Source organism: Triplophysa rosa, linkage group LG24, assembly GCF_024868665.1.
Source record: "Triplophysa rosa linkage group LG24, Trosa_1v2, whole genome shotgun sequence".
Classification (NCBI taxonomy): Eukaryota; Metazoa; Chordata; class Actinopteri; order Cypriniformes; family Nemacheilidae; genus Triplophysa; species Triplophysa rosa.
In genome coordinates, this window is record NC_079913.1 from 8,221,318 (window position 1) to 8,248,384 (window position 27,067).

The following is a 27,067-nucleotide window of genomic DNA, read 5'->3' on the forward strand; positions in this document are numbered from 1 at the left end:
ATATACAGTAGGTATCATCGCGTATAGAATGAAGAGATTTGAATGTGAAAACTAATCTTTTTACAATAAAATTTGTAAATTTATTTTCAGTGTATGTTTTATTGCATTTGCTGGGTTCATTAGCCATAAACATGCATCCATTTTAGTATCTCGTGTATTTCCCATATTTATACATTTCTTATCATCTTAAATTTAAGTCATCATTTTTGTATTAAAACGTTTAAAGACAAGTTGTTCAACTTTAGAAAATTCACGGGATGCCTTTCATTGCAGCTCGTAGTCTGTGCGTGTGGTTTTGTTCTCCCAGAAACACTTGTCATAACCGAAAAAACACCTCTTGTCATTCTTTACGAGAAGTTGTTTACTCAGCAGCGGCAGCAGGGCACGCGTCTGGCGTACGCAACGCAACCGCATCTCAGCGCAAGGTGAATACAAGAGGCGAGAGGGGGCGTGGCCAGGGGGAGCGCACGGCGGGCCGCCGGCGTATTGAAAAGGCCGCGCTGTTTCCATCTCACAAATCAGAACAGGTCGAGAGTCCAGAGCGCCGAGTGTCCATTCAAAACGGCAAGAGCGACCGCATAAAGCCACACGTGAACGCCACGAGCAAGACGCGCGGCCACTGGGCACTCCAAAGAAAACTTTTTTGTCGCATAGCACTTTTCCTCGGGAACTGGACATCACTGCCAAGATGGAAATAAGCGTAAACCACCAACAGTTCATGCCACCTGCCTGCTTTTTCGCCGCAGCCTCGCAGAGCATCCAACTCAGTCCGACCGACAGCCAGTGCAGCAATAAATCAGCGTCAAAACAAGCGAAGAGGCAGCGCTCGTCTTCCCCGGAGCTGCTTCGATGCAAGAGGAGGCTTAACTTCGCGGGATTTGGCTACAGCTTGCCCCAGCAGCAGCCACACGCTGTGGCCAGGAGGAACGAGAGAGAACGCAACCGGGTAAAACTGGTGAACAACGGCTTCGCCACGCTTCGCGAGCACGTACCCAACGGCGCGGCGAACAAGAAGATGAGCAAAGTGGAAACCCTGCGCTCGGCCGTGGAGTACATCCGTGCGCTCCAGCAGCTCTTGGACGAGCATGACGCGGTGAGCGCAGCCTTCCAGTCGGGCGTCCTGTCACCCAACATCCCCCAGAACTACTCTAATGACATGAACTCTATGGCCGGTTCGCCGGTGTCATCGTATTCCTCAGATGAGGGTTCCTACGACCCCCTGAGTCCGGAGGAACAAGAGCTCCTGGACTTCACCAACTGGTTCTGAACATTTTGTGAAAGGTTCGTTTTCTTTTCTTTGTCATTCAATTCCATCTTTTTACTGTCATTCTGTTTCATGGCTGTTTATACGTGTATATTAATCTCTGATGTTTTTCAATAGGAAAAGCCTAAAATCGCAGCACTCGCTTTGGAAGCACTCGGATGACCCCGTCCTCCAAGAACACAAAGCACTGCGTTTGCGCTGCAGTCCGGTTCGGACAGACTCGAATCCACATCCAGAGATTGCCCATATAAACCGGCAGACTGACAGCCACCGGCCCCGAGTGTCAAAGAGCCAAAGGACTTGAAAGGGAAGACGGAACCCTAAGCCAGGGAGTCCGGCCCTTCCAGCGCATTCGCCCAAGAAATCCATTTTGAAAAAGACTTTCCACAAATCTGTGGCGTATATACAACGGCAATATAGAAATGTTGTTATTTACCTATGCTAAAGCTAATCAGAGATGGTTTGCCCTGTTCGTATCGACCCCTCTTTCATGTAAAACTCTAATAAGATGCTTCCAACGTGGCGAATTTTATTATATGAAGTTCTATTTGTATAAAACATGTTGTTTTTTTAAATATATTAAGCTATTTTTGTATGTAAGAGATTTATAGATGTTTTGTACACATTCATTGTAATATGTATATATTTTCGACCTATAGCCTGCAGTAAAATGCTCATTACCTCTCGCTTATTCAGACTTATAGTCTCAGATGCATCGCAGCTGGCAGTTTCGGTTGTGGAGGTTTTAGATGAGTTTAACACTCAAGAGTTTAAATTTCAGCACCGACGTGTCTTATTTATAGGAGTAATAATTGCAAATGTAATATGACTCGGAGTTCATAGTGATCAAAGGTTATGCAGCTATTGTCCAAACGGAGCACAACGACGGTGTTTTGTGTCTCCATACTGCCTGTTCATCTTTGCCTTTACAATGCTGGGGTTTGCTTCTCTCAGAAAATAAGAAAAATGCCTTATCTCCATATTTTCTATACTTTAGTCTCATAATAAAAGTTTATAAGAAATTATCTCGTCTTGAGTTTGTCTTGTGTATTGGGAAATATTCTGCTTGTTAGGGAAAGAGATTTGACAACAATAGAACCAAGAACTGAGATTTGCGTTTCACATTTTCTTTTTCATGATTAACAAAAGTGATAAGCCTGCTAACCCTCGGCAGTCTGCCTGTCGTCAGGCAGGAGAAGACGTGACCAGCATACTGGACAGTTTCACAGCTTGGGCTTATAATGAATGCCAATTTGGTGAACACATAGCATTTGAAAAGTAAGCATGTTCTCATTTATAAACCGCTTGTCCAGTCTTTTTGTGTTTTGAGTGGAGGAACGCATAAAAACACATAAGGAAAATATACATAATATTTGTCTGTATTTTGACCTCACTCATTTTTTTTGTCACTGAAGATCATTCAAATATCCGATTTAGATATTCCAAAGAGGAAACATTAAGAGTTTTAATACTGACACATTTATGCACTTTTTACATTTTTTTTACATTTACATTTGATACAAATGATTTGATATTCTACTACTACTACTAGTAGAAGTGCTCCAAAAGGCAAGTGTAGTATAACCATTCTGATTGTCATTTGTATCACCATGTTTTTACCAAAACTTTATCTGCTATCGTAATTTTTAATTTGTGGTTACTATGGCCATTGTATAACATGGAAAGGAAAGGTACTGGGCTTTTTTTAGTGAACGAACTTACTTTAAAAAACATTTTACATACTGTGCATAACTCGGAGAAAGAGTCGTGGGCTTTGACAGGTAAAGTGTGCGTGCGCGGGGCGGGCGCGTGCCTGCAGTAATGAATAGAATGGCCCTGTGCGCGAGTGCGGCGCTCGAGTGGAGTCGGCTGAAGGCGCGTGTGCCTTTCTGACAGCAGCGCGCGACGCGCACTCAACAACTGCCCCTTTAAAAAAACAGCGTAGAAGCCAAGAGGCAGGTGTGAAAGACGAAAAAACAAGTCCCAGACGAAAGCAGCGCGGCCATTGTTCAAAGGTAGAGAAATGTGCTCATGAGCTATCCAAAACTGTACTTTTACTATGCATTTCTTGACGCGCAGCGCAAAGATTGTTTTTAGGCGCGAAATAAAATTGTACAGGAAAAAGTTTGCTGGAGCCGGGTAGCTAGCCTCACTTCTATTAGGCTACACGTTAAACCACTATTAAAATTGAAGGGCCACTAGCTTGAAATATATTAAAGTTAATCCATGAGAAGTTATAACGTGTGTACAGTTGTATTATAACATCGTGAGACAGGGCTTTTCAATTCAATTCACCTGTTGTGTGCTTCTAGTTAAACCTGAAAACTTTATGAAGACACCAATTCCCTTTACAACTCCATTCATGCAATCTGAACTGCGTCCAAGTGAACGACAAGTTTGCTTAACAGTGTGTGTGTGTGTGTGTGTGCGTGCGTGTGTGTGCGCGCGCGCGCAATCCATTCGTGCCCGTCCGCGTGCACATCCCATTGTGGCAGAATGTTGCCTCCTCATTATGGCACGCCTGAATAGAGAAGGAACGGCCGCATGTAACCCACACTGATTAGTGATCTGGGCCCCTCTGATGTTCTCTCTGTTGAAATTCATGTGGACTTCTTGTGATCAGTACCCTCCAGGTCCCTTTCATTCCTTTTAAAAAGTGCTGCCATCCTTGCCTCTCAACTTCTTCCACGGACTTTGTTAACGCTAAAGATGCAGACTGTTAGACAGCACTCACTTCCTCATAAGTGCCCAGAGAGCTTTTCATGACTGTCCAATCTTTAACAGAGGACCGCAGCCATTTCTTTAGGCTAAATGAGACCGGTTGGTCTCTGTTTTTCTCGCTACCTCAGTCCTTTTCAATTTTTCCCCCACTCTCTTCTTTCTTATACAAATGCACACTTTTGTTATGTCTGAATGTGACGGTGCTTTCTGTGCTTCTCAAAGCTTTTCTGTTCCCTTTCCTCTACCGAGTTCTGCAGAGGTTTGGGGGTGATTATTATCAGTGATGATACGGTGTTTATTTACCGTACAGGTCTCAGTGAAATCTCACACGATCACATTGTGAATTATAGTTAATAAAGGTTCTAGCCTACATGAAAAATGAGCTGCCTGACCCAGGCTCTATGTGAAGAGCAAACAGTATTTCAGTACCACAGACAGCACTCGTCCGCACACTATACTAGGCTAATGTTTGGCAGTGGCTGCTCAGGCTGTGTGTGCACCCTAGTGCAGTGAATGAAACCTCTCCATTATTGTTAAAAAACACAGCAAGCTGGTATTAATCCGGATTTCTCATTTTGCAAACATTATTAATGCAGTTTTAGCAGTGAATCTGTGTTGTGGTTGGATAGTGATTGACATATATACTGTACTGAAAGAATAATGATAAAATTGTCAGTCATTTGACAACAGTCTTTTTATTAAGTTTGGTCAGTCATCACTATCAAAATCTCACAAATTCCATGATATTGCTGTACTAAAGCTAAAGGGGTAGTTCACCCTAAAATAAAACATCTTTCATCATTTTCTCATCCCATGTCATTCCAAACCTTTATGATTTTCTTCTCAAAATATTCTGAAGAACAGTCCGAATAGCATTGGCCCCCATTGACTACTCTTGTGTGAACAAATGCTTAGATTTCTCAAAATATCGTCCTTTGTGTTCCACAGAAGAAAGAGTCATATACAGTACACGACTTTAAACATTTTAAATCAATTGTGACAGAATGTATTATTTTTGTGTAACCCCCTAATCACGCTTGATTACTGGTGGAAACAGTTTTTATTGATGTTGTCACAGGTTGTTGGAGTCGTCGAAGGGATTGGCGATGACCGAGTTGTGGATGAGGATGAAGAGAGGCAGGTGTGCCAGGAAGTCAAGAAGGTCGAGGGAGCGAAGGTTGCGAAGCTCCCTTCTTACCGACACCTCATCCTCCGACCTAATGCCGCCGGCTTTGAGCTCTACAAGCAGCTGCTCTGCGTCTATGCAACCGTGGGGCGCAACAGCACCCCCTGTCTGCGCCTCCAGCAAGAACAGAAACAACTGCTGTGGAAAAAGCATGCATACTCAGGTTGGTGAAAAACAGCATGCGATACAACGTGCAGCAAGTTTATACTTTGTGACGCTTAAAGGAACAGTTCACCCAAAAAAGAGAATTCTGAATTCATTTACTCACCCTCAAGTTGTTACAAATCTGTATACATTTTTTTTGTTCTGATGAACACAGAGAAAGGTATTTGGAAGAATGCTTGAAACCAAACAGTTCTTGGGCACCATTGGCCAAAAATTGCTTTGCACATTTCTTTGTTCTGTTGAATATAAAAGAAGATACATTGAAGATTGCAGGAAAGCAACAGTTCTGGGGCACTTTTGACTACCGATTTCATTTTTCCTACTATGTTAATCAATGGTGGCCAAGAACTGTTTGTTTACAAGCATTCTTCCAAATATCTTTCTGTGTTCATCAGAACAAAGAAATTTATACAGATTTGGAACAACTTGAGGGTGAGTAAATGATGAGAGAATTTTTGGGGGGTGAACTGTTTAAGTACGTTGGACATGAACCTTCAGTGATTTGTCCGTAGATTGCTAAACCAGTATAATAGATTTGTGTTGCACTATAGCATACTGGACTCTACTAGCATTACATTAACATTGCAAAGTATGCAAAGTACACAACAGCACACTACCGGATAGTCAGTGCAAGAGATTACTAATTGGGATAACCTGTATCTTTATGTGTGTGTGCCTGGATGCGTGCGCTCCGTTCACACGTGTGCCTTAGGAAGCTCGAGTTACAGCAGTCTTTTCCTACTCTTCTGTAAGTGCACCTGTTTGCACAGTTAAATGCATCCAAAATAATGACTAAAAGTGAGTGTGTGTGTGTGTGTGTCCCATAATCCCCTGGCAAAGTGCCTCCTCTCCTCTCCCTCAATAACAATTCATGCCCAGCTCACTCTGTAATTACTCCCCTCTCCACCTAACCTCAAGACCAGGCATGGCTCAGTTTCCGTAGCCTCTGCCTTCAACTTTTAAGTCTCCGCCCTTTTCATCGGCCGGCCCTCTCTGTTCAATGGGTCCGGTTGGGTCTTGCTACTGAATGGCCACCTTATACCTCTGCTTTATCCGAGATGAGCAGCATGTCTTTGCCTGATTACAGAGCACGCTGCAGTAGATGTACACTGCCGGCTACTTTAATGAGATTACAGGCTGTAATCCATGAATACGAGGGAGGGGGAGAGCTGAAGGGAAAACGAGAGAGAGATTTCTCTTTTTTTCTCAATGAACATGCGAGGCGCTTGACGGAAACGGCTAGTTTTACTAAGCTCGCGTTTGAGTTTGAGGCCTTTAAGGTGTTTTGTGGTCTCCATTTCACTGTAATTAGCACCCAATAAGAGAGAGAGGGGGGAGAAAGAGAGAGAGAGAGAGAGAGAGAGAGAGAGAGAGAGAGGGTCAGAATAGCAAAATGATCAGGAACAGTTTGCCAGTGTGACAGATGTTCATTTTTAAGGTTTTCTTGGGATGCTAAAGGGCAAATTATATAAGAACTCTTGCCTAAGTGGTAGATGCACTAAATTGTATTAAGTCAATGGTATTTTTACAGCGCAAACACAGCTCTTTTGTATGTAAATAAGGCTAATAATAGATTGCTATTGGGAACCGCACTATTGCGCCATTGCTGACCACAGAATGCATGCGGTAAACAGAAATTCATTTAAAAGAGATTTTTGTGATCACAGCAGCAGTAATTCATCAAACGATGATCGGATGATGTGGAATAGCATTATAACAAGAACAAATCCAGATGTGCGTTGCAGGCAAGCATGCTTTTGGCATTTTAAACAGCTGATTCAGGTACCTGGATTGCAGTGGTAAAGCAATCCTGTACGGTTTCAGCAAAACAGACAGAGCAATGAAAATAATTGGCAGTAACATTTATGCCTCTCCCTCAACCACCAAATATCATTAGTATTGACAGAAAACAAACCTTGGCTTTGTAAAGCTTCATCTCCAGAGACCTGAAATCCATCTTGCTGATAAGGGAGCGCATGAAATCACTGTAAACGAAAAGAAACATTGCTGACATTTCTGCATGCATGTCACTTTTTATGTTTGGCCAATTCCAGTGTTATGGATGTGACATTTTTAGTCAAAGCTGGAAATATAATTTCTTAATTTTCTTACTTAATGTATTTATTACCAGTATATTGAAGCATATGTTTATATTTTCCTAAACCCCTGATGAAAAAATTTTAATGCAAATTAAGAGAGACAAATTAATGCGTTATGGATGTGACAAAAAGGGTGTACAGTTTTGAGAAACCAGATGCAATAATATCCAACTGGAAAAGGGATGGCTCTTTAAAGAACATAAAATAGTTACTATATTTGAATTTTCAAGTGTCCATTTATGAGGAATATGAACAGTTATGGATGTGACAATTCAACTTTACGTGAGACTTGACATGGGTATTTTAACCACCAAATATATTGACATCTGACTTATCAGACCTTTGGTAAAAAAAAAATCGTCATTTCAATTCAAGTTTATTGCGCTTTTTACAACGTGGCATTATTTCAAAGCAGAATTACATCTAATTGCCCGTTTTTCTTATTTTTTTATCTTTTTTCTCTGTACTGAATCCCAACAACCATTATAGAACGGGCCGCTCTTAGAGGTTATGTAAGGATAGATAGTAAATGTTGTCATATTTTGGCGGGTATACTTTTTTCAACGGGGCCGAATCGTGTGGCGCGCCGGTGTTTTGGGTGGGGGAGAAGCATTGATGCTAAAGTGTTCTGAACCCATTGTGGTTGCTCATTATGCTCTGTCCCCTAAAACAATGATCTCGAACCCAAGGCCAACCCGCCACTATAACGGATAAAAAACAGAGCAAGTTGAGGGGGTTGTTTATGGGACACGCACCCACAAGAACACGCACTCAAACGAATATACGATTGCACGCGCACACACTGGGATAATTACTCAGAGAAGCTTTTCAGACAAGACAGAGGTCCACTGTCCAGCGTGTGGCACGGTGTTGGTCATCCGCTGTTTTAACGAGCCCCTTTGTTCAGAGGCCATGATGGAAAGAGTGTAGTTACCACCACACCAAAATGCACGGAAGTGTGCACCCTGCCACTGGCCGGTTGGCCTGGGCTTGTGGGGGTTGATGGGAGTAAGAGAAGACAGGCCAGCTAATGATCATTAATTGCACTTGGTTTGCAGAAGAAGAGCCCAAACTCCAGCATGGATAATAGCCAAGGCAATGGATGGCGCGCCAGGGACAGAGAGGAGGATAATAGCAGTTCTAACCCATTTCTATTGTTGAGGTCTCCCCCAAAACCCCATCCACCGCAAGCCCAAGCAGACCCCACGCTTACGTAATTGTCAGAGTTTGGCGGTCGTGGCTGGGGGGCGTGTGTAAGATATGGTTGGAGTTTGTAGGAAGGGGGTCAGGTGACCCACTTAAAGTTTGGGTTAAAGAGTGGCTGGAGTTGTTTTGACAAGCAGGTTTTGGCGGTAAGTGTGTTTATGTTTTAAAGCAGGTCAGAGGGTGTGAAAACGAGCGCTGGAGGTCAGAGACAGGAGGGATGTTAACTGAACTTGTTTCAGGTTTCCCTCCTTTTTTATTTTGTATGGGTGCAGTGAGTCACGGAGTTGAATCAGACCAATTACGGTACAGATTTACTGCCCTCGCCCCAGAAACTAAACCTGTGGATATTTACTTACCCTGATGTCATTCCAAACCTGTATGACTTTCTTTCTTCTGCAGAACACAAAAGATGATTTTTTGAAGAACGCTGGAAACTAAAAATTGGCCCCCCTTGACTTCCATTATATGGAGACAAAACCGCAGAGGCATTTTTCAAAATATCTTTTTTTGTGTGTTTCACAGCGGAATCTTGAACCACGTGAGGGTGAATATAGGATGGCAGGATTTAATTTTATTTATTTAGTATTATATCGTGCAACTGTTTTGTGGCATTTTGAGGCACCTATCACGCACTGTATGGAAATGTGGTGGTTAGCCACACAATTAGATTTGGATAAAAGCGCCAAAGCACGGACAGGTGGTGACATGCAGACCATCCAAAGGTAATAGAAGAGATTTCGCAGAGGCAGAAATAAATATAATCGAAATATAATAATATAGAAAGAAAATAATCAGTCGGTTTGTATTTTATCAGCCTACGAGCATGTAACTGTAATAAGTGGCCGTTCTGACTGTGGTGTGTATCAGCTAATGAATGGGGTCAAATCCATATCAGGGTTCAGAAGAGGTTGATAGAAAAGGTTAAAGCACATAAATGTCTCTATTGTGTCTGTCCCAAAGAATCACCCTTGTTCCTTTTCATTTGTTTCATTTGTGCACTAGTTCAGGGAAAAAGCATCGCTCACACACTCAAAGAGCAATGCCGTAAATCAGCGGAGAGGCGTGACCCCAAATCCCCTCACACACATAACCCAGGAAACCCAGAATGGGCCCCTGGGTTGAGTTGAAGCTGTTAAGATACTAAAAAAGTGAACGGGAATGAAAGAGCCTGTGTGTGGGAATCTCTGGCATATGGGCTGTAACGTAGCATCACAGCCAAATGCCCCCAAACCCTCATCGCAGTAATGGACTTCGAGGCGACACACGACCGCCCAAGCTGTTTTGGGTCACCCTCGAATCACGTGTGTGTGGAGGGGAAGATGAGCGCTGGTGTGCCGTGACGTGCCGTTATTTAAATATGCAAGAGATAATGTATAGTCAGCAGGTCATAGCAAAACATCGTAAAATAAACCTCTACAGGTCGCGAGTGGTTTTTGTCATATCATCTTAAAGATTGACTGTACATCATTCTAAACATCTTATTTTCAGATATTTCATGCATACTAGTTTTAGTAAATGATACACATAATTTGATGTTCTTCACATGCTCCCGGGCATATAAACCCTCATGGACTGTGTGCGTAGTTTATTTAAGGTCAGTGACTGCTCTTACAACGCTATTGTGTGTGGTGTGTATGGGTGTGGGTCAACCACTTGATCTGTCGACTCACTCCAGCGTGGCTATTTTCTGGGCCAAACTGGCCACTACCGCAAACAGCCGCAGGTCTGTAAGGCCTTCTGTTACTCTGAAATCAACCAGTTCCAGTATCTGAGAAGAGAGGAATTTAAAAAAAGCGAGAGATAGTGAGAGAGAGAGAGAGAGAGAGTATAAACATTCTGTTTGCTCTGTGTGAAGCCGATATAAAAAAATTAGGTACTTTCAGGATATTTGGATGGATCCAGAGTAGGCCTCTTTTGTATAAGATACATTACTGGTCAAAAGTTTAGGTCACTTGACGTGAATGCTTTGAAGTATACAAAATTTTATTATGTCAACATATTTCTTTACAAAACTAAAACGAGGTTTATTTTTTAAATGTTTTTGAAACGTCAACTTGGACTGAAAAACGAAGAAAAGCATATCTGGAAGCTCCTTTAAAACAGTACAAAAAGCATCTTAGTGTGAGACCTCAGGAAGCTGATTGACGAAATGGCAAAAGTATATTTCTGCAAATTCTATGTAAATAATTTATTTATTCGTATATTCAATTATATTAAAGATCAAATATACCGTGTGATTTTATTTGATATTATTTGAGTTTGCTGTTATTCTCATAATTTACCACTATATTAATGTTTATTATTTTAATTATCACCTCAATGTCCTAATGTTTGTCAAAAAATTTTGGCAACATGGAAAAGGAATTCATCAAATCATATTCAAATTATGTAATGAATATATCTGGATGTGCAATGTAGACTTTTAAAAAGCCAATTCAAGCAGTAGGGGAAAGATTCTGTGCAGTCTTTTCAGTACAAAGTACGCCTTATTGCATTAGTGTGCTGCATCTTTCAACACCAGGACTCATTTTTGGTCGTCTGATGTGCACAAATTGTTATAGCGAATTGTGTACCAAAGCGATGCAAACGGTGGCTGTCAACAAACAACACTATCAACAGATGCAATGCATTATTGTAGAATCCCTCACCACTACAACGTACAAACAAGACAGAGGCAGATAATATGCTTTCTATAAATAAGATTTACCCTATAGACATAGATTTCCTCCTCCTCTGTCAAAAGTGCTGGGGGAATGATCTCTTTCAGAGCTACCAGCACTTGCAAGCAGCTCAGATAACCATCTCCATCACTATCCGCCTGCAGGTAGAGCATTAAAGGAACAGAAATTTAGAAACAGATTGCATCATCAGTGATTATTTTCCAAAAAAAATGAAATAATTGTTATCTCTGAATTGTGGAAATCAAAATGGCATGTGCTTTTTTTACTTACGGCCTCAAAAGCTTTTTTGTACAATGACAGCTTGTCTTGGCTGAGGATGCAGTACTTTGCAAGGAAATCAACTGTAAGGAAACAAACAAATAAAAATGTGTTAAGAAGTAAGATTCAGTACTAAATGTGAAATAATGGTGTACTAGTTCTTCCATCAAATAGTTTTCATAGTTTTCTTCATTTCATGAGAGAGAATGCCAACACAGCTCAGTAAAACTCTCTGTCAATTGTACTTTTTGTTCGTTTCAAAGAAAGGAAAAGACAGAAATATAAAACACAATGAAGGAAAATATGTATGTGTAAGGCCAGAAGAACAACTGCTTGTGGATTTGCCGTGTGCCTTGAACAACAATGAGATCGACCTCATATACCGAGGCATTACGTTCAGGGAGTGTCAGAAAACCAACCATGTGGTCTCCAAAAGCTCACCTCCAAGAGCAGAGCTTAAAGACAGATGGGACGGAAATCTAACAGTAGAAACCAGATGAGTTTGGAAAAAGAGGATAAGAACAGTAGAGTAAAAAAAGTTAAAGAGAAGGACGCCACAGAGCCCACGCATAAGCTGCCGTCACCCCAACACATGAAACGAAAGGGAAAGATGGACAGAATCCACTGAATAATAGATCTATTCATCAGCGAGACAGAAGAATAGGGAGGAAAGAGTTGATATCAGTGTGGATTTAAAGCACTGGACCCAATGAGCTGCGCCCTGTTCACAGGGGGCCGTTTCAATCTGCCATTTATCAGCTTACCCCTAATCAAACCCGGGCCTTGCGTGGCCTCGACCCATTCACATGCAAAGCGTTACATTCGCATGTAGTCAACTTGACTTGTTAAAGCCTGATTGATCAAAACCTCCCGGTCCAGAGACGCACATCTGTTTGCAAATAACCGCAAGCTCCGAGCTTCTGGTGTCGCCCCTGTCCCCCGGCAGCGCTCGGATTTAGGTTCGAATCTGAAACAGCGATGTGTTCGGATCATTGAGCTGATCTGGATTGAGAGAATGGAGATGATTGTCTCTTTATCTGCACTCCTCATCTGGCTTTGATGATCCCAAGACACTGAATCTGCCATCTTGGGTCCTCTGCCACTGTCTGGATCTAATCCGGATTGGGTCGCGCACATGTGCCTCGGTCTGTTTTCTCCCTGTCATACAGTCAGACGGGATTTGAGAAGTGTGTTTTCTACATCCATTGAGGTTATAAGGTTGTTATTGGTGTTAATGAGGTCATCCGAACCATAAAAAACCTTACAAAACTGTAGCCAGAGGCATGAGATAGTGTGGTGCATGTGGTGCATGCTTACAACATGTACTGTAAGCGCTGTCGTGCATTAGGAAAACAGGTTTGAATCTAGCCTGCATCATGTCCGAGTCATGTTTTTCCTCATTTTCCTAACAATGTTCCTCTTTTTGCAGCAAAACATTATTTTTGCATTATGTTTATCTTGTTTTTGTTTTGTTCTAAGGATGTTTCAAGACAGATTAATGAGTAAAAATGCTAAAAGAATTTTCAAAAATGAATCACGTCATTCTGAACCTGTATGACTTTCTTTCTTCTGCAGAACACAAAAGAAGATATTTTGAAAAACATTGGTGACCAAACAACATTGGACCCCAAAACCACCGAGACATTTCTCAAAATATCTTCTTTTGTGTTTCATTAAAGAAAGACAGTCATGCAGATCTTTAACGAGGGTAAATAAATGATGACAGAATTTTTTTTTTCCTGTAAGAAAGAAAAATACAATACCTGATTTCAGAAAATATTACATTTATATTTACGCATTTGGCAGACGCTTTTATCCAAAGCAACTTACATTGTACTATACATTTGTTTCTGAGTATGTGCAATCCCTTTGATCAAACCTATGACCTTGCTAGCGCCATGCTCTAACCACTGAGCTACTTGTTTTACTCCCCCATGTTGCTTAAATGTTAAATTTGATTACATTTGTGCATAAAACAAAAAGCATTTTGGCAATAAAGGTAAAAAATGTTAATTCAAGTCAACGATTCTCTGAAAATACTATATAATAAATATATAATTTTGCTTCTTATATAAATTTAGAAAGGAAAACAGGAACAAGGAAAAATACATATTATAACAAAAATGCACTGATAAAAGCAAGTAAATTAAATTGTATTGCAAAAAAGCTATGTTGAATGCTTACATAACTTACATTAACCCTTAAATTAAAAATAATTTTAAAAAATGCTTCTGAAGTATTTATGATGGCGTATCGGCTATCTTCTGCCCAATGAAGTAAAATAGTAACCCAGTGTTTGTCCATTTATGCCTGCACCACTTTCTGCCCATCTTCAGCTCTACCAAATCCCTTGGCCTTTGAACTTCATAGTCCCCTGTTAAACTCCACTATGGATGTCTTTTACACCCCACCAGAGTGCTGCGTCTCACCTCAGCCCTGCCTGCCAGGCCAGCCGTGCACAGGGGGATTTGTGGCGCATGTGTGTGTGTGTGTGTGCGCGTGTGTGTGTGTATGTGCATGTGTGCGTGTGTGTGTGCGTGTGTGTGCGTGCGTGTGTGTGTGCGTGCGTGCGCGTGCGTGCGTGTGTGTGTGTGTGTGTGTGTGAGTACGCGCGTGTTGGGGGGCTCTCCGCCGTGGAATCAAGGGAACAAAAGGTGCAGTGGAGTGAGAGATTGAAGGAGGAAGCACAAGCAAACGTGCGGGAAGGGGAACAGAGGGGGCACAAAGCTCATGGGCTAACGCCTCCCGCCTGATAGCCTTATCTGATTCTGCTCCAGCGGCTGATGGCTTTTTTTCCACCCTGAGCCTTTGCAGCGCACAGGTTGGGTCCTTTGGTGTGAAGCCTAGCAGAAAATGTTAATCAAGAGAAGAAGTCTTAAAAAAAAGAGGTGGAGAATGAGAGATTGCAGGAATAGAATTTCTCTGGTAATCTGTAATGGGACTGACGGCAATTCAGTAGCAAATGAAAGCAGAATAATAAGAGAAATTGATGAGAGCCGGACGACAAGAGCCGGACGACATGCACCCCGTCACCCATATTTGCGAGTTTGTGCTTTGTTGCTCTCTTTTTTTGATGGAGTCAATTCTTTAAGAGGCCTGGTGGCCTTTAGTCTGTATCATTCTATACGAATGGCCCAAGACGCCATAAAAAACCACAGTCACATCCCATTTAACACACAGTCTTCAGGGAAGAACCCCACAGCTGTTTCACTGCAGTGATTGCTGTTCTTTCACGTCTTAAGCCAATGAATAATGGATGTTCATTTTGTCCGCGTGAGGTATTGTTGCCGCCTTTTAAAATGCTAGGGTTTAAGTTTGCAATTTTTTTGGGGGGGGCATTTGTTTGTGAAATTTGTCATATTTTATTGTAGATTGACTGTCTATTCAAACTTTTATAGTGGATGCCGACCATGCTGTGACACATTCTAACATGCACACACAAACACACGTTCCCGCTCAAAAACACATTATCATCCTTACACAGAGACTCATTGTGCGTGTTGGGGCCGTTTTGTACCCGTGTTTGTTTGTGCTCATATTTAATCCCATAGCTTTGTTTATGTTCATCGTCATTCAGAAAGACTCCCTTAAAACGTTTATTAACAAGGTCAGATTGAGTATGGGGCCTATGACCTCTTTTCTCAGATTGGGGTCGGAACAGTATACAGTATAAAGCGTGACAGATCTTAGTATTGTTAAAAAACAAACAAATATGTTATATCTTGGACTCTAAAATGTTGTCATCATTTACTCACTCCCATTGTGCCAAATAGATACAATTTAATGAATAGCTGGTTGGCTGAATTCAGCACAATGGCATTACACTACATTATGACTCATATTAACACTTAAATAAAGCACACAAGAGTGTCAGCAAAAAAGTATGTATGGCTCACAGCTCCTTTGCCAAATACAAGATTTTAAAGAAAAACATTGAATCAATTTATATATATTAAATGTTGAAATTGCTTTAGTCAAAGATGTTTTTGTCATAAAAATATACATTGAAACTCTATATATGGCTAATTACTGGAGAGATTATGATAATGATATTATAAATATAAAGCAATATACACTAACCATTCAACTCATGATCTTAGAAACCTTATTGCTCAGAAGGCATATGTCTGATTGTTAAAAAATAATATCCAACATTTTTTGTTACAAAACTACTATTTTATTTAATGATTTAAATGATATACATTCTGTAAGTTTTATAAATATTATACATTTTTTAAATGTATTAATGCATTTTTAATGGTGCCTTGGACTGAATAATGAAGAAAAAGTATCTAATAAGAGTTTTTAATACTGTAATACTGTTTCTTCATAGTGTTGATGCACTGAAATATAGTTTTATCTTGTTACTGTTCATGTTTTACAGTTCCCTTTTTACCTTACATAACTGTATACAGTAATAAACTAAATGTCCGTGATACATGAATTATAATGTTCAAAAACGCCAGGGCATTATAAACAGATTTTTTTGTGTAGATAAGCTTCAAAGCAAGTTAATTCACATGGTGTTCTCTCTCTTAAAATGTTAATTTATATATCAGCATCATCATAGATATCTACAAGGCTGAAGCTTTTCCCACAAAGTAATGAAATCCAATCGGTTTACATGTTTAAGAATACCTCAATCATCCATATATATTTTTGCCAAGCACCGCACGCAGTAAAATTGCCAGTGTTAAAAAGGGTCAAATTCTCACAGTGTATATATAATCCACACTCTCAAAGTGTGGATTATAGAAACCTCTGTGAGACTTAATTTGACCCTTTTTAACACTGGCGATACCTTCCTAAGGCCAATAGCATTTGTCCCATACCACACACTTTCTAGGCCCTTTGTGTGCCACGTGCTGGATTCTGTGGTGCAAACTCAACTAACAAATAACTTACACGGGCCGTCCAACTTACTGCTGCGCTCCTTGATTATTCAGAAATTGGCACTGTACTTTGGTCCCTTTGAACAAGTGCAGGGGGCAAATTTTGGCAGACCTCTCGAGCGAGCTTTGTTGTTAGCCGCCGGACACGTGGCTCCGCCCCTTCACTTCCCCTGAAAAGGAGGGGGATAAAACAAACAAAGACACACGCAGGCCCCACACTCCTCCTGCTGGCTGTGTGCCATGTACTCTCACAAATGCACACACAAACATGCACACCACAATCCCTTACAAACCACTATACCCTGATCTCCAGCGATAACTTCACAAAGGCCAAATCATCTGTTTTAACTTATCTCCAGCGATAACCCCACAATAGCCAAATCATCTGCCATTATAGCCGTAGTTCTCCTTGACATTGTCCCTTTATTAGGGGCATTGTGGAAAAGCCCTCTCTGTTTGGACGCGGTATAATAGAGTCTTTGACAGATTCACTTTTCTCCCTCTCGCTGTGAGCTTTGAAAACAGCGAGCATATTCCACGCTTCGTGCTAATCAATAGCGGGACTGTTTGTTTGCCTAGTCGCTCTGAGCTAATGGTAAATAGACACAGCTATTCCATCCCTTAAGACTGTGCAAATAGCCAGTACATAAAGAACTGTACTCTTAGACACACATGTTCATGCGTACGCACACGCCTGCATACGCACACACATTCTGGTCTTTCAGGATGCTGAGCTTTTTGAAAACACCATTCATCAGCGAGAAAACAACAGTGTAGACAAGGGAGCTACATAGTGAACCTCCTACACAGGCTGAACACTAACCGCTAGCAAACTCCGAGTGGAGTGTGTGTTAGGGTGGGGCCGTCTCAGGTCCACCAGGTGTTCCTCGTCAACACTGACATTTATCAGAGATCTCCACTCTCTCCAAGTGACCAGAGGAAGCAGATAAGGACTGTGCTTGGTATAGCATACTACCATACTACTACTCTGAAGTATTCAAATGACTTGGACGAACGCAATTTTCAAAACTGGCCCTGACTAAATTCTGAATAGCATATAATAGTACTCTTACCATTTCTGCCTTATAAAGAAGTTTGTGAGTATGCTATTCCAGTTTGCTCACTGTGTGGAAAACAGTGCACTAGGTTTCAAGTGCCAATTTAAAGGTCCAGTGTGTCATTTTTTGGAGGATCTATAGACAGAAATGCAATACAATATACATAACTATGTGTTCAGAGGTGTCTAAAGACCTTACATAATGAAGCGTTCTGTTTTCATTACCTTATAATGAGCTGTTTTTATCTAGGCTACATACATCGCGGGTCCCCATGTTGTTTCTACAGTAGCCCAACTTTATCTCATTCGGGAAAGAAGTGAAAACGCGACTACATCTTGGGTCCTCTCTCAGCCTATGTATTGCTCTAAAAGGGAGGGTTGGAGTAAGCGGTTGGTTGCAATTCGCGACCTCACCGCTAGATGACGCTAAAAATTACGCAATGGTCCTTTAATCGTGTAAAGAATGAAACTTGTAAAAACTTTTACTTTTGATTACTTTGAAACATGCTGTTCTTGGCGTAACCTGTTGCACATAGAGTTTTTAAAAAATAAGTGTTGTGTTGCTCAATTTGTAATAGGTTTGATTTTTGCAGCCATAGAATCAAACTGGCTTTATTTAAAATAAGTTCAAGTTAGTTAATTCAACTATGCACAGTGGCGAGTTCAGGTAACTTATTTTTATAAGTGGAAATACATTTTTTGATGAAATGTAAAAATATTTTAAAAAATTGTAAATTACACTTTGAATTTTCCTTGCAGGTCAGCCAAATGCATGTAAAATGTAATGCACTATACAATGCAATATTCAATTCCGAACACAGCAATAGACAAAAAAAATCAGTATGGCTAGTGAGCTAGTATATATACATATCCAGCCAATAATTGAATACCTACAGGTAGGGGCCACGGAGAGAGAAAGCAGGAGGGATAGAGACAAGAGTAGAAGATAAGAACTGAACAGAAGAGATAGTGGAAAGCCTGACCTATTTTAGGACACTTGTTTTTGTGCATTGATTTTCTAGTCTGAATTGAGAGAGTGGGTTAAAATTATGTCCAATTAGAGCTTTTCAGTTCCTAATGAGGAGCTACACTCACAAGTGTCTGAGAGGCCTCACACATATTCATACACACAATTCATGGCCCATGTTTGAGTGAATGTGGTCTGCAGTTCAGATCCTATAGAAATAATCGGAAAGCAAATGGCCTAGAAGCAGGGACAAATGTAGGTCAGGTGGAAAAGAATCTATACTTTTGATTTGCAAAAGATGAATGTGCACATTTTGTTGTGGACATGAATCAATGTAACACATGTTTTTAAGTTAAGTAGTGGAGTCAGGTTGCAAGTATTGTGATAGGGTCAGAAACAGCATTCTTAATGCAAGTGATAAAGTGCAACTAAACACAGCAAGCCTAGTAAGGATAGCAAAATAAAAAGGGTTTTTTGTACTTTTGTAAAGGAATAGCAAATGCTTTCCATATTTTTGTTATTAAAGGCGAATGCTGGGGATACAAACAAACTCGCAAGTATTTATGCATGGCACCGTTCTCATCCTCAGTGCAACAAAATACTGTTTTGAAAGCAATATTTAAAAAAAAATATATATATGTATAAATATTGTTCAAAGTTATATCATAAACAGAATATTCATACATATATATTGATGATATAAGGGAAAACCTCCTTCCATACTTTCTCTCGCTCTCTCTTTTAAAATCCTCTCACTTTCATGTAGGCACACACACGCACTTGTGTGATGTGAACGACAGCTGCTCGCTTCCTCCTCTTGTGTTTGATTAGAAGCTGAAGGGACCTGTCCAATCAGGCCTATTCACACAAGGCCCCTGCATTCACACAAAAGCGCCTCAGCCCCACGACCTCCCACGACCCCGCTGGGGCTCCACCCCTTCACCTTGACCTTCAAACACACCCACTCTCCTCAACACTCCAACTGCTCTTCCAATCATCAAAAAGGGCCGCAGCCTGCAAATTAGGACCATCGACGCGGACCAGCAGAACGCCACTCGAAAGCGCGGCTAATTAAAAAATCAAGTGCGACGCTCCCGGCTCGAAACTAAACAAGAGATGGTGGCCTGACTGGAGTGTGTATACAGTGTCAGATTACAGCGATGGGTTCAGCGTACGGATGGCGTAAGCAGTTTTGTTGTCCTCAAAATGAAAATGATGGCCTGTTGAAAGGGCTCTATCAATCAACACAGTTCAAATTACGCAGCGATGGTTTTGTTGGCATTGAAATTTAATTCACACGTTCCAGTTGCAAAAGGTCCTTAGCTGAGATGACAGTGTGCTGGTTGACCCAAAAGGCCTCTTGGTTACCTTAAACAGCTTTCTCGACTAGTTTTGCGTGTTACTGGTGAACAGCATTTCTATACCGACCACTGGTTAAACCAGCACTAAACCAACCTGGACCCGCATTTTTGTCTATTGTTTCTCCTAGACAGATTGCACGAAGAATGACTTTTGCTTAAAGCTGCAGTCTGTAACTTTTGCATCTATATCGGCATCTCTTTTTGAAAACTGCAGGTTACCTTATGTACTTATCTTTATGTGGGTTGAAGGTATATGACGTCACACGGACATTTCCTGTGAAATCATACAGCTGGACTCTTGGAATCTTTTTTATAAGTTATACTGTTGCAAATCGAGGTAAGGTCAGGAGACATTATGGAGCACTTGTATTTCTACGTCCTTGCTCAATGATAAATGCATTTTTGTTCGTTTTTTACCCAAGAAGTTACATATTGCAGCTTTAAGTTTCTCACTTCTTAAATGTTTCTCTTGAGAAACACCAGTAAAGTTCTTTTAGAAGAAACCCCAACAATGTCTCACGCTCTGATTTTGCCAGTTTGCCAAGATAACAATTTCTGCTATCAGAAGTCATAGATTTTAATATCTGATGAAATAATGAATCAAAATTTTGGGAGACCAATTAATTAGAGCTTCTATATCTATTAATTTTAAGTTAAGTGTATTCCACCAGTTGCCTCATATGCATTTATTTTCACTTTTCTTGAAACAATGAATTTTATCAAAGGTGATACTTTGTTTTGAAATTTTGGTGAACTAAAACCAGAACTGACGACTCAATGAAGTCTCATATGAAAAAGCACCATATGAGTGATCGTTTCAGAAGTGTTTTTATATGGCTGAATTTACTTACAATCCTCAAACTTGGAGCATGGGCTCTGATGAGTGGGTTGTGCTGGTTCCTTCCCATCCTGCAGTTTGGAGTAGATCTCCAGAGCTTTATTCTTCCACTTCTTGCCGTCTTTCTTTTTCTTCCTCTTCTCTCTGAGTCTGTTGGATGTGTTCATATGATCTTCCACATTAGCGTGGTCTGTATTGTCTGCGCGTATCTGCACCTGTGGAGTTCCCTCCTTAGATGATTCTTCTTTATGGAGGAGACAACAAGCCATAGAAAAGCATATTAGATTAATGAACAAATAAGTATACAGTTCCTACTTTTGGAAATCACTCATTCGTTAATATAAGTTTATCCTAGATCATGCCATTATGGGGAAAACGGGGAGAAAACAGGTCTTGGGTCCTGTGAAAAGGAGTCCACACTATGGTTCACTATGTTAAAGCCTAATTATTGGGCCTAGACGAGTGTATTTTTTAACACAGGTCCAATTAATTTGAGAAATGGCCTTTTCTTAAATACAAAATCACATATTGCCTTAAATTATCAAATTTTGATTACAAATTTGAAACTAAAAACCCTTTTTGGAAACTATACTAGCGTTTTTTTGTGAATCGGATACCAATGGGCCCTCTGTGCCAAAATTCTCCAATGTTCCCCTTAACTCTTCCTTTCAAAATGTACTTATTCTGTTTCCTTCCTACTTTGCACTTCATAATCACATTTTCGGTCCTTCCTCAAAGACACCTTTCAAAAAGCAAAATGCTCTCTTGAGAGACTTGGAGGTCTGTTAATTTGCCAGCGGTCCCATATTAGCAGCAGCTTTCATTAGAACTCATTGAGAAGTCTTCACAAAGCACTTCCTGTGTTTAGAGACACAAAGAGCGAGATCGATTAGCGCCGAACCTGTGGGGGTTTCTGGATTGTGTGTTGTTCACCATTTCAATTTAAAACACTGGACTGTGATGTGGCTTTGTGTTACAGTGTGAGAGAGAAGAGGCCTTTTATTCAGATTAACACAACAGCACGTGAATTCCAGGGGTCAGTTTGATCATTATTGGCCCTGGATGACAAATCTTGATCTGGTTTTGTCTCTACGTTTCTGAATCTGGAATCCCAAGAATGGCCCCATGATACTAAATATATTTTTAAAACTCAAATATTCTTTTACATGTACAGTATATCTGAATTTTTTGAATATTGCAGAACGAGATGTCTTGATGCATGCAGTGTCTTATAATCAAATTGCTTTTGTTAACAATTGTGCTAAACAAGGTCTAGAAGTTTAAGACTTTCTTGTTGGAAATCTGTTACACGCAAATTACAAATGTTGCAAGTTTTTTTTACACCGATCATGTTATTTGTACAAAAAGTCAGATATAGACTTATATTAAAAAATCTTGTAAAAGACGGCTGGGGTACCAGAAAAAGAACGTAAAAACAAATTTTACAACAGAAAAATACTTTTTTTTACAATATTCAAAAAGTTTTTTGTAAAAAAAAATTCCGCCAGCTGAGGCGCCAGTTTAATACCGTAAAATATGTTTTGTCACTGTTTTGTTAATGTTATTTTACACCTGTCTTGTAAATTTGCAGTCTATTTGTGTAATATTACATTTATCTTAACTTATTTCAAAAGCTTTAAAATAGTAAAATTGCTAGTATTAGTCTTTTACAGTATATGTGATTTTTTTTAAATATACAGTATATTTTGTGTAAAATATATTTTTTTACTTAAATATTATGCTAGTGTTATAACTGTAATATTTCTCAAATAAATATTACATAATATTTGTATTAAAACAAATGCTGGTTTTGTACTCAAACACAAATACAAAACCCGCTGTATTAACATGAACATAATTTATCCTTGCCCTTTTGACAATGTTGCCTAAAAGAAGCCATTCTAACACACCGCATAAAAAAAATTCTCCTTGCAATGGGTGTGTTCCTCTCAATAGACAATACAGTGTGATTATTTATCAACATTATTTACACAGTTCAGATATCAGCAGATATTGCAGATAAGAGCAGATGTCCCATCTAATCTGATCCATTCTGATCATATAACTGTGTTCTGGCTCTACACACCGTCTAGATGCATATAAACCGATTATTCACCTTGACAGATGCCAATGCATCACGTTTAGAATGTAACGGTGAACAACAGCCATATTTTATGGTTTTGCACAACGGTAAATGAGACGTGAAAATGGCCAGTTAAGCATTTGTTCGGCCACAAGACATCTGTGATCTGTTTTATGCTACGTGAGGACACTAACAAAAAGGCACCTTTGCACAAATCCCATAAGGGCAAACAGATTTATGTAGTTTATGATCCATACACCGCTTTGGTCTTGCAATCCAGATATCTGAGCAAGCGGACTGTTGCAGACCGGCTCTGATGTTGGAAAGTTACCTGTTTATGCAAATCTTTTATTTATCAGCCAATCACTACAGCGGTTTGTTGAAAAAAAGAAGATTGCTGGCAAGCCTTTACTTGTGAGATTAGTTTGACTCACTATGCAAACAAAATTTGGTCATGCTTGAGAATAAACAAGTACATTTCTATTAACATTGTTGACTTTACATGTCAAATTTAATCATCAGCCTACTTACAGTAACCACGGAAATAAAAAAATTCATAAATAAGATCTTAAAGGGATAGTTCATCCCAAAATTTTAATTCTGTCATCATTTACTCACCCTCATGTCATTTCAAACCCGTATAACTTTCTTTCTTCTGAAAAACACAAAAGAAGATATTTTGAAGAATGTTGGTTACCGAACAGTGGTGGTACCCATTCACTTCTATTGTATAGACACAAAACCAATGCAAGTCAATGGGTTTGGTCACCAACATTCTTCAAAATATATTCTTTTGAGTTCTGCCGAGGAAAGAAAGTTATAACAGGTTTGAAATGAAAAAAATGGAGAGTAAATGAAGGCAGAACGTTTCATTAATTATCAATGAGATTACAGTGGGCTTAAATTGGACGCTTCTTCATTTTTTGTGAGGTCATTTTTGAGTTTTGTCCTAGAGATCTTGGATCGCATCTATTTAACATTCATCGATTCACTGAATTGCTCATTTTAAAAACACATAAGATTCAGTCATTACATTTTTTAAAGGTTTATTTTTTAATAATTACTGTCTCCAGACCCTGACTGTTGCGTGAAATCAAGTTTCACAGGGCAATTTGCGAACCCAACTAATTCCATTGAGCGTGGCCTGTAAAACCTCCTTTTCTTACACTCCATAATCCTCCAATGCAGAACAGCGATTACCGAACGGTCAAAGCTGGAATCGAGGCACTGACCTGCTTAGAAACCATCTTAAACCCACACACGCCAGGTTACCATACCAACTGGCCAGCCTGAAAGACACAGATAGCTGGATTTGGCTGAGAGTGGCAGAGTCAAATCCTTCATCAAGCCACCGGCCCCCTCCCACCCCTGACAAGGCCACGGAAAACAAATGCACCCTTAACACTCTGCCCGCCCTCCCATGTGGAAATCCGAGCATCCAGCTCACCAGAAAGAAGCAAGAAGGTCGGCCGTGTATCTCTTTCTTTGTGTGTTTGAGAAAGGGATGAGCATTGACGACACAATCAGCCAGCAAGAAGCTTTCAGCCTTGCCACCCAAAGCCCAGAATAGTGGGTGAAGGAAAAATCCCCCCTCGATTATTATTCATGGTTCCGATTGTCCTTTCTAAACTTCGGTTTCCCAACATGTCATTCCATTCTAGGGGCTCTGACAAGTGCCAATCAAAGAGTCGGTATCCGGGTCTTAGCACTGTCCAAACGATTGAGGATTTGGTAAACAATGGCTTCCGAGGCCTTATGTGACAGCGCTGAAGTGACAATGGCGGCGGAGTGACCGTGTCAGTGTGTGGTCCTGTTTCAGGGGGAAGCGATCCAGCTCTGAACACGGCTAATCTCTGTTTCTCCATCTCGCCCTTAATCTGTTCGGCAATGCCTGGTGTCTTCCAGGACAATCCGCTCGGGTCAGTCCGGCTAAGTCTCTTCTGTTTTGTCCTGGATGATGGCACATTCATGTTACTGTGACATCTTCAGTTTCAGCTGAATGCTAAAGACTATAGTAAACACTGGCGGGGGTCGCCGGAGTGACCAGAAGAAAGCAACAGTAGCCAAACCGTCACAAAAAGAGATTAGGACACCTATGAATTCATTACGAGATGGGAGGACAATGGAGTGGTCAGAGAAGACAGAAACACCTTCATTAGCGGGTGTGAATTGCGATTCTAAAGTCACATATGATACTTGATTGCATCTGGCTCACACAATCTTCTTTTTTTTAAGTAGATAAAAATATTATAATTTTCAAATATATAATCCACACGCAGCAGTCCCAAAAAGCATTTAGACGCTATTTGTATTAAAAAAATAGATTCATTCGTGCAATAAATCACAAAATGTCAAGTGGCAAGTAGCAAGTGTTCTGGTTCATCACACGCATTAGCAATTTGCTCCAATTCATTTGGAAAAGCAGAGTGTCCACAAGCATTTGTCTTCATCTTGGTTACAATACATCCATCAATTCATAATTTAAACCTAACAAAACTTATTTTTGTGAATCATTTTGCTTGAAAAGTGAGTTTATATCATTTAAAACCTGTATGACTTTCTTTCTTCTGCAAAACACAAAAGAAGATATTTTGAAGAATGCTGGTAACCAAAAAACATTGGCCCACATTGACTTGCATTATATAGACACAAAACCACTGAGACATTTCTCAAAATATATTATTTTTGTGTTCCACATAATATACAGGTTTTGAACAACATGGTGATGAATAAATGCGAACAAAATGTTTATTTTTGTGTGAACTAACCCTTTAAGTTTAGCTTCAATGTTACAATCCACTCTAAATAAAATACGCAGAGGTAAATACTTTGTTAATACTGAAGACTTGCAGGTTAAAATACCATTTTAGTGGATTTAACAGTGAGCAACATCCTTCTTTCTCTCATTTTTAATTCAAACGGCTCACTCTAACATTTCTGTTTGAGATTGAGTTGTCCTTTCAAATCTTGCATATTTCAGATTCTCAGAATTGAGACTATTCAATGATAATCTGCACACTCTTCTCAGTGGGAGGTGCTAATCTCATGTCCAGTGTTTTGGTCACATTGAGACCCCTTCAATACCTACTGGCCCTGGCGTGACCTCAAACCGACCCCACACTGACCCTCTCTCCAGGAGTGACCATGTCTTTGGACTTTGCGGAGGGTCATTGAACTCAGACCCTCCCACCGTCGCCTAGGTTACATGAGTAACATCTCTTTTGAGGTCAATTACTTTTATTTGTCTGCCTTGGTGAAATAACTGAACCTAAGGTCCTTTAATCATTTTTGTTTCGGTTCGTCTTCAGTGGCTAAATGAAAGTCTTTTGGTATCAGGACAAAACCTGGCTTGTAAAATGCTGCGTCTGAAAGATTTTTTAGTCAATAGCCCTGTGGTAGTATCTCAAAAGCCACTCACCTGCCAGTAAAGCACTGGGAGAGAGAGGGGACCAATAGGTCAGATCATTTTCATCTGACTGCTCCCAACCTTAGGGTGAAAAAGGGCAAAACAATTTAATTAGATCTTCAGCAACCACAAAAGCTTTGTTGGTAGCAATCACCACAAAAAAGACTTGGCCACCCACCCATTTTTGTGTTGTATCTACAAAAAATAAAAGAAATAATAAACAATATTAAACATAAAAAATTAACATAAAAACTCTTTCAAAACCTTTGTCACGTTCTTTCTCAAGTGAAACAGAAAATAAATTATTTGTTGGAGAATGTCTAAGATGCTCATTTTCCTACAAGGTGAATGGTGATCATAGCTGTCAAATAAGATGTTCAAGTCAGTATTTTCAATGAATAACAACACATTCCCAGTCTGTTCCTCACATAAAGCTATCATATGGCTTAAAGAGACATCGTATGGACAATTTTTCATCCCTTTTGGAGACTGACAGCCTCTGATCCCCATCCATTCCTATATGAAAGACAGCAGTGTAGAGATCCTAATAATCTAAACTGCCCCTTTAAGGACCTCAAAAAAGAAAAAGAAAGAATCATCCATTTTAGCATACTTTTTCTCTTTAATATCCTCAGAGCGGCTTGTTTTGGGGGCAGCGTTGTGCCCTGCAGACATGCCAGTCTGAACTGCTAATGGAGGAAGGCGTCTGATGGAGTAACATGGAACATTACTTCCTCAACACAATGACTGATGCCGGTCATTAACTGTGTTCTTCACAGCTATGACAGATGCAATACAGTTCAGCTTCATTGGAGTGCCACAGCTATTACAGACTTCTTACATTTAAAATGAATGCATTTGACAGTCTTATACCCTTTAAATC

General features: G+C 40.1%; 2 protein-coding genes across 2 annotated transcripts in view; one reads left to right on the plus strand and one right to left on the minus strand.

The window, feature by feature from the left end:
• Positions 1 to 381: 381 nt before the first annotated feature.
• On the plus strand, positions 382 to 2,261 carry ascl1a (achaete-scute family bHLH transcription factor 1a). Its single transcript, XM_057324459.1, has 2 exons — positions 382 to 1,281; positions 1,382 to 2,261. Exon 1 carries the CDS (start codon positions 689 to 691, stop codon positions 1,265 to 1,267), a length of 579 nt encoding a protein of 192 aa, XP_057180442.1. The 5' UTR covers positions 382 to 688; the 3' UTR covers positions 1,268 to 1,281; positions 1,382 to 2,261.
• A 2,652-nt stretch (positions 2,262 to 4,913) lies between these two features.
• The window catches only part of LOC130547490 (uncharacterized), a 34,752-nt gene continuing 12,598 nt past the window's right edge, over positions 4,914 to 27,067 (minus strand). The window contains exons 8-14 of the mRNA XM_057323454.1: positions 26,197 to 26,265; positions 20,709 to 20,939; positions 11,593 to 11,663; positions 11,349 to 11,459; positions 10,312 to 10,409; positions 7,252 to 7,321; positions 4,914 to 5,309 (exon numbers count right to left, since the gene is read on the minus strand). Coding sequence (XP_057179437.1) covers positions 5,058 to 5,309; positions 7,252 to 7,321; positions 10,312 to 10,409; positions 11,349 to 11,459; positions 11,593 to 11,663; positions 20,709 to 20,939; positions 26,197 to 26,265 — 902 coding nt within the window. The 3' untranslated portion in view covers positions 4,914 to 5,057. The remainder of the gene's footprint in view (positions 5,310 to 7,251; positions 7,322 to 10,311; positions 10,410 to 11,348; positions 11,460 to 11,592; positions 11,664 to 20,708; positions 20,940 to 26,196; positions 26,266 to 27,067) is intronic.

What these genes read in the sequence shown, in the direction of transcription:
- ascl1a (XM_057324459.1), top strand. Translation starts at nt 689, where the DNA reads ATGGAAATAAGCGTAAACCACCAACAGTTCATGCCACCTGCCTGCTTT.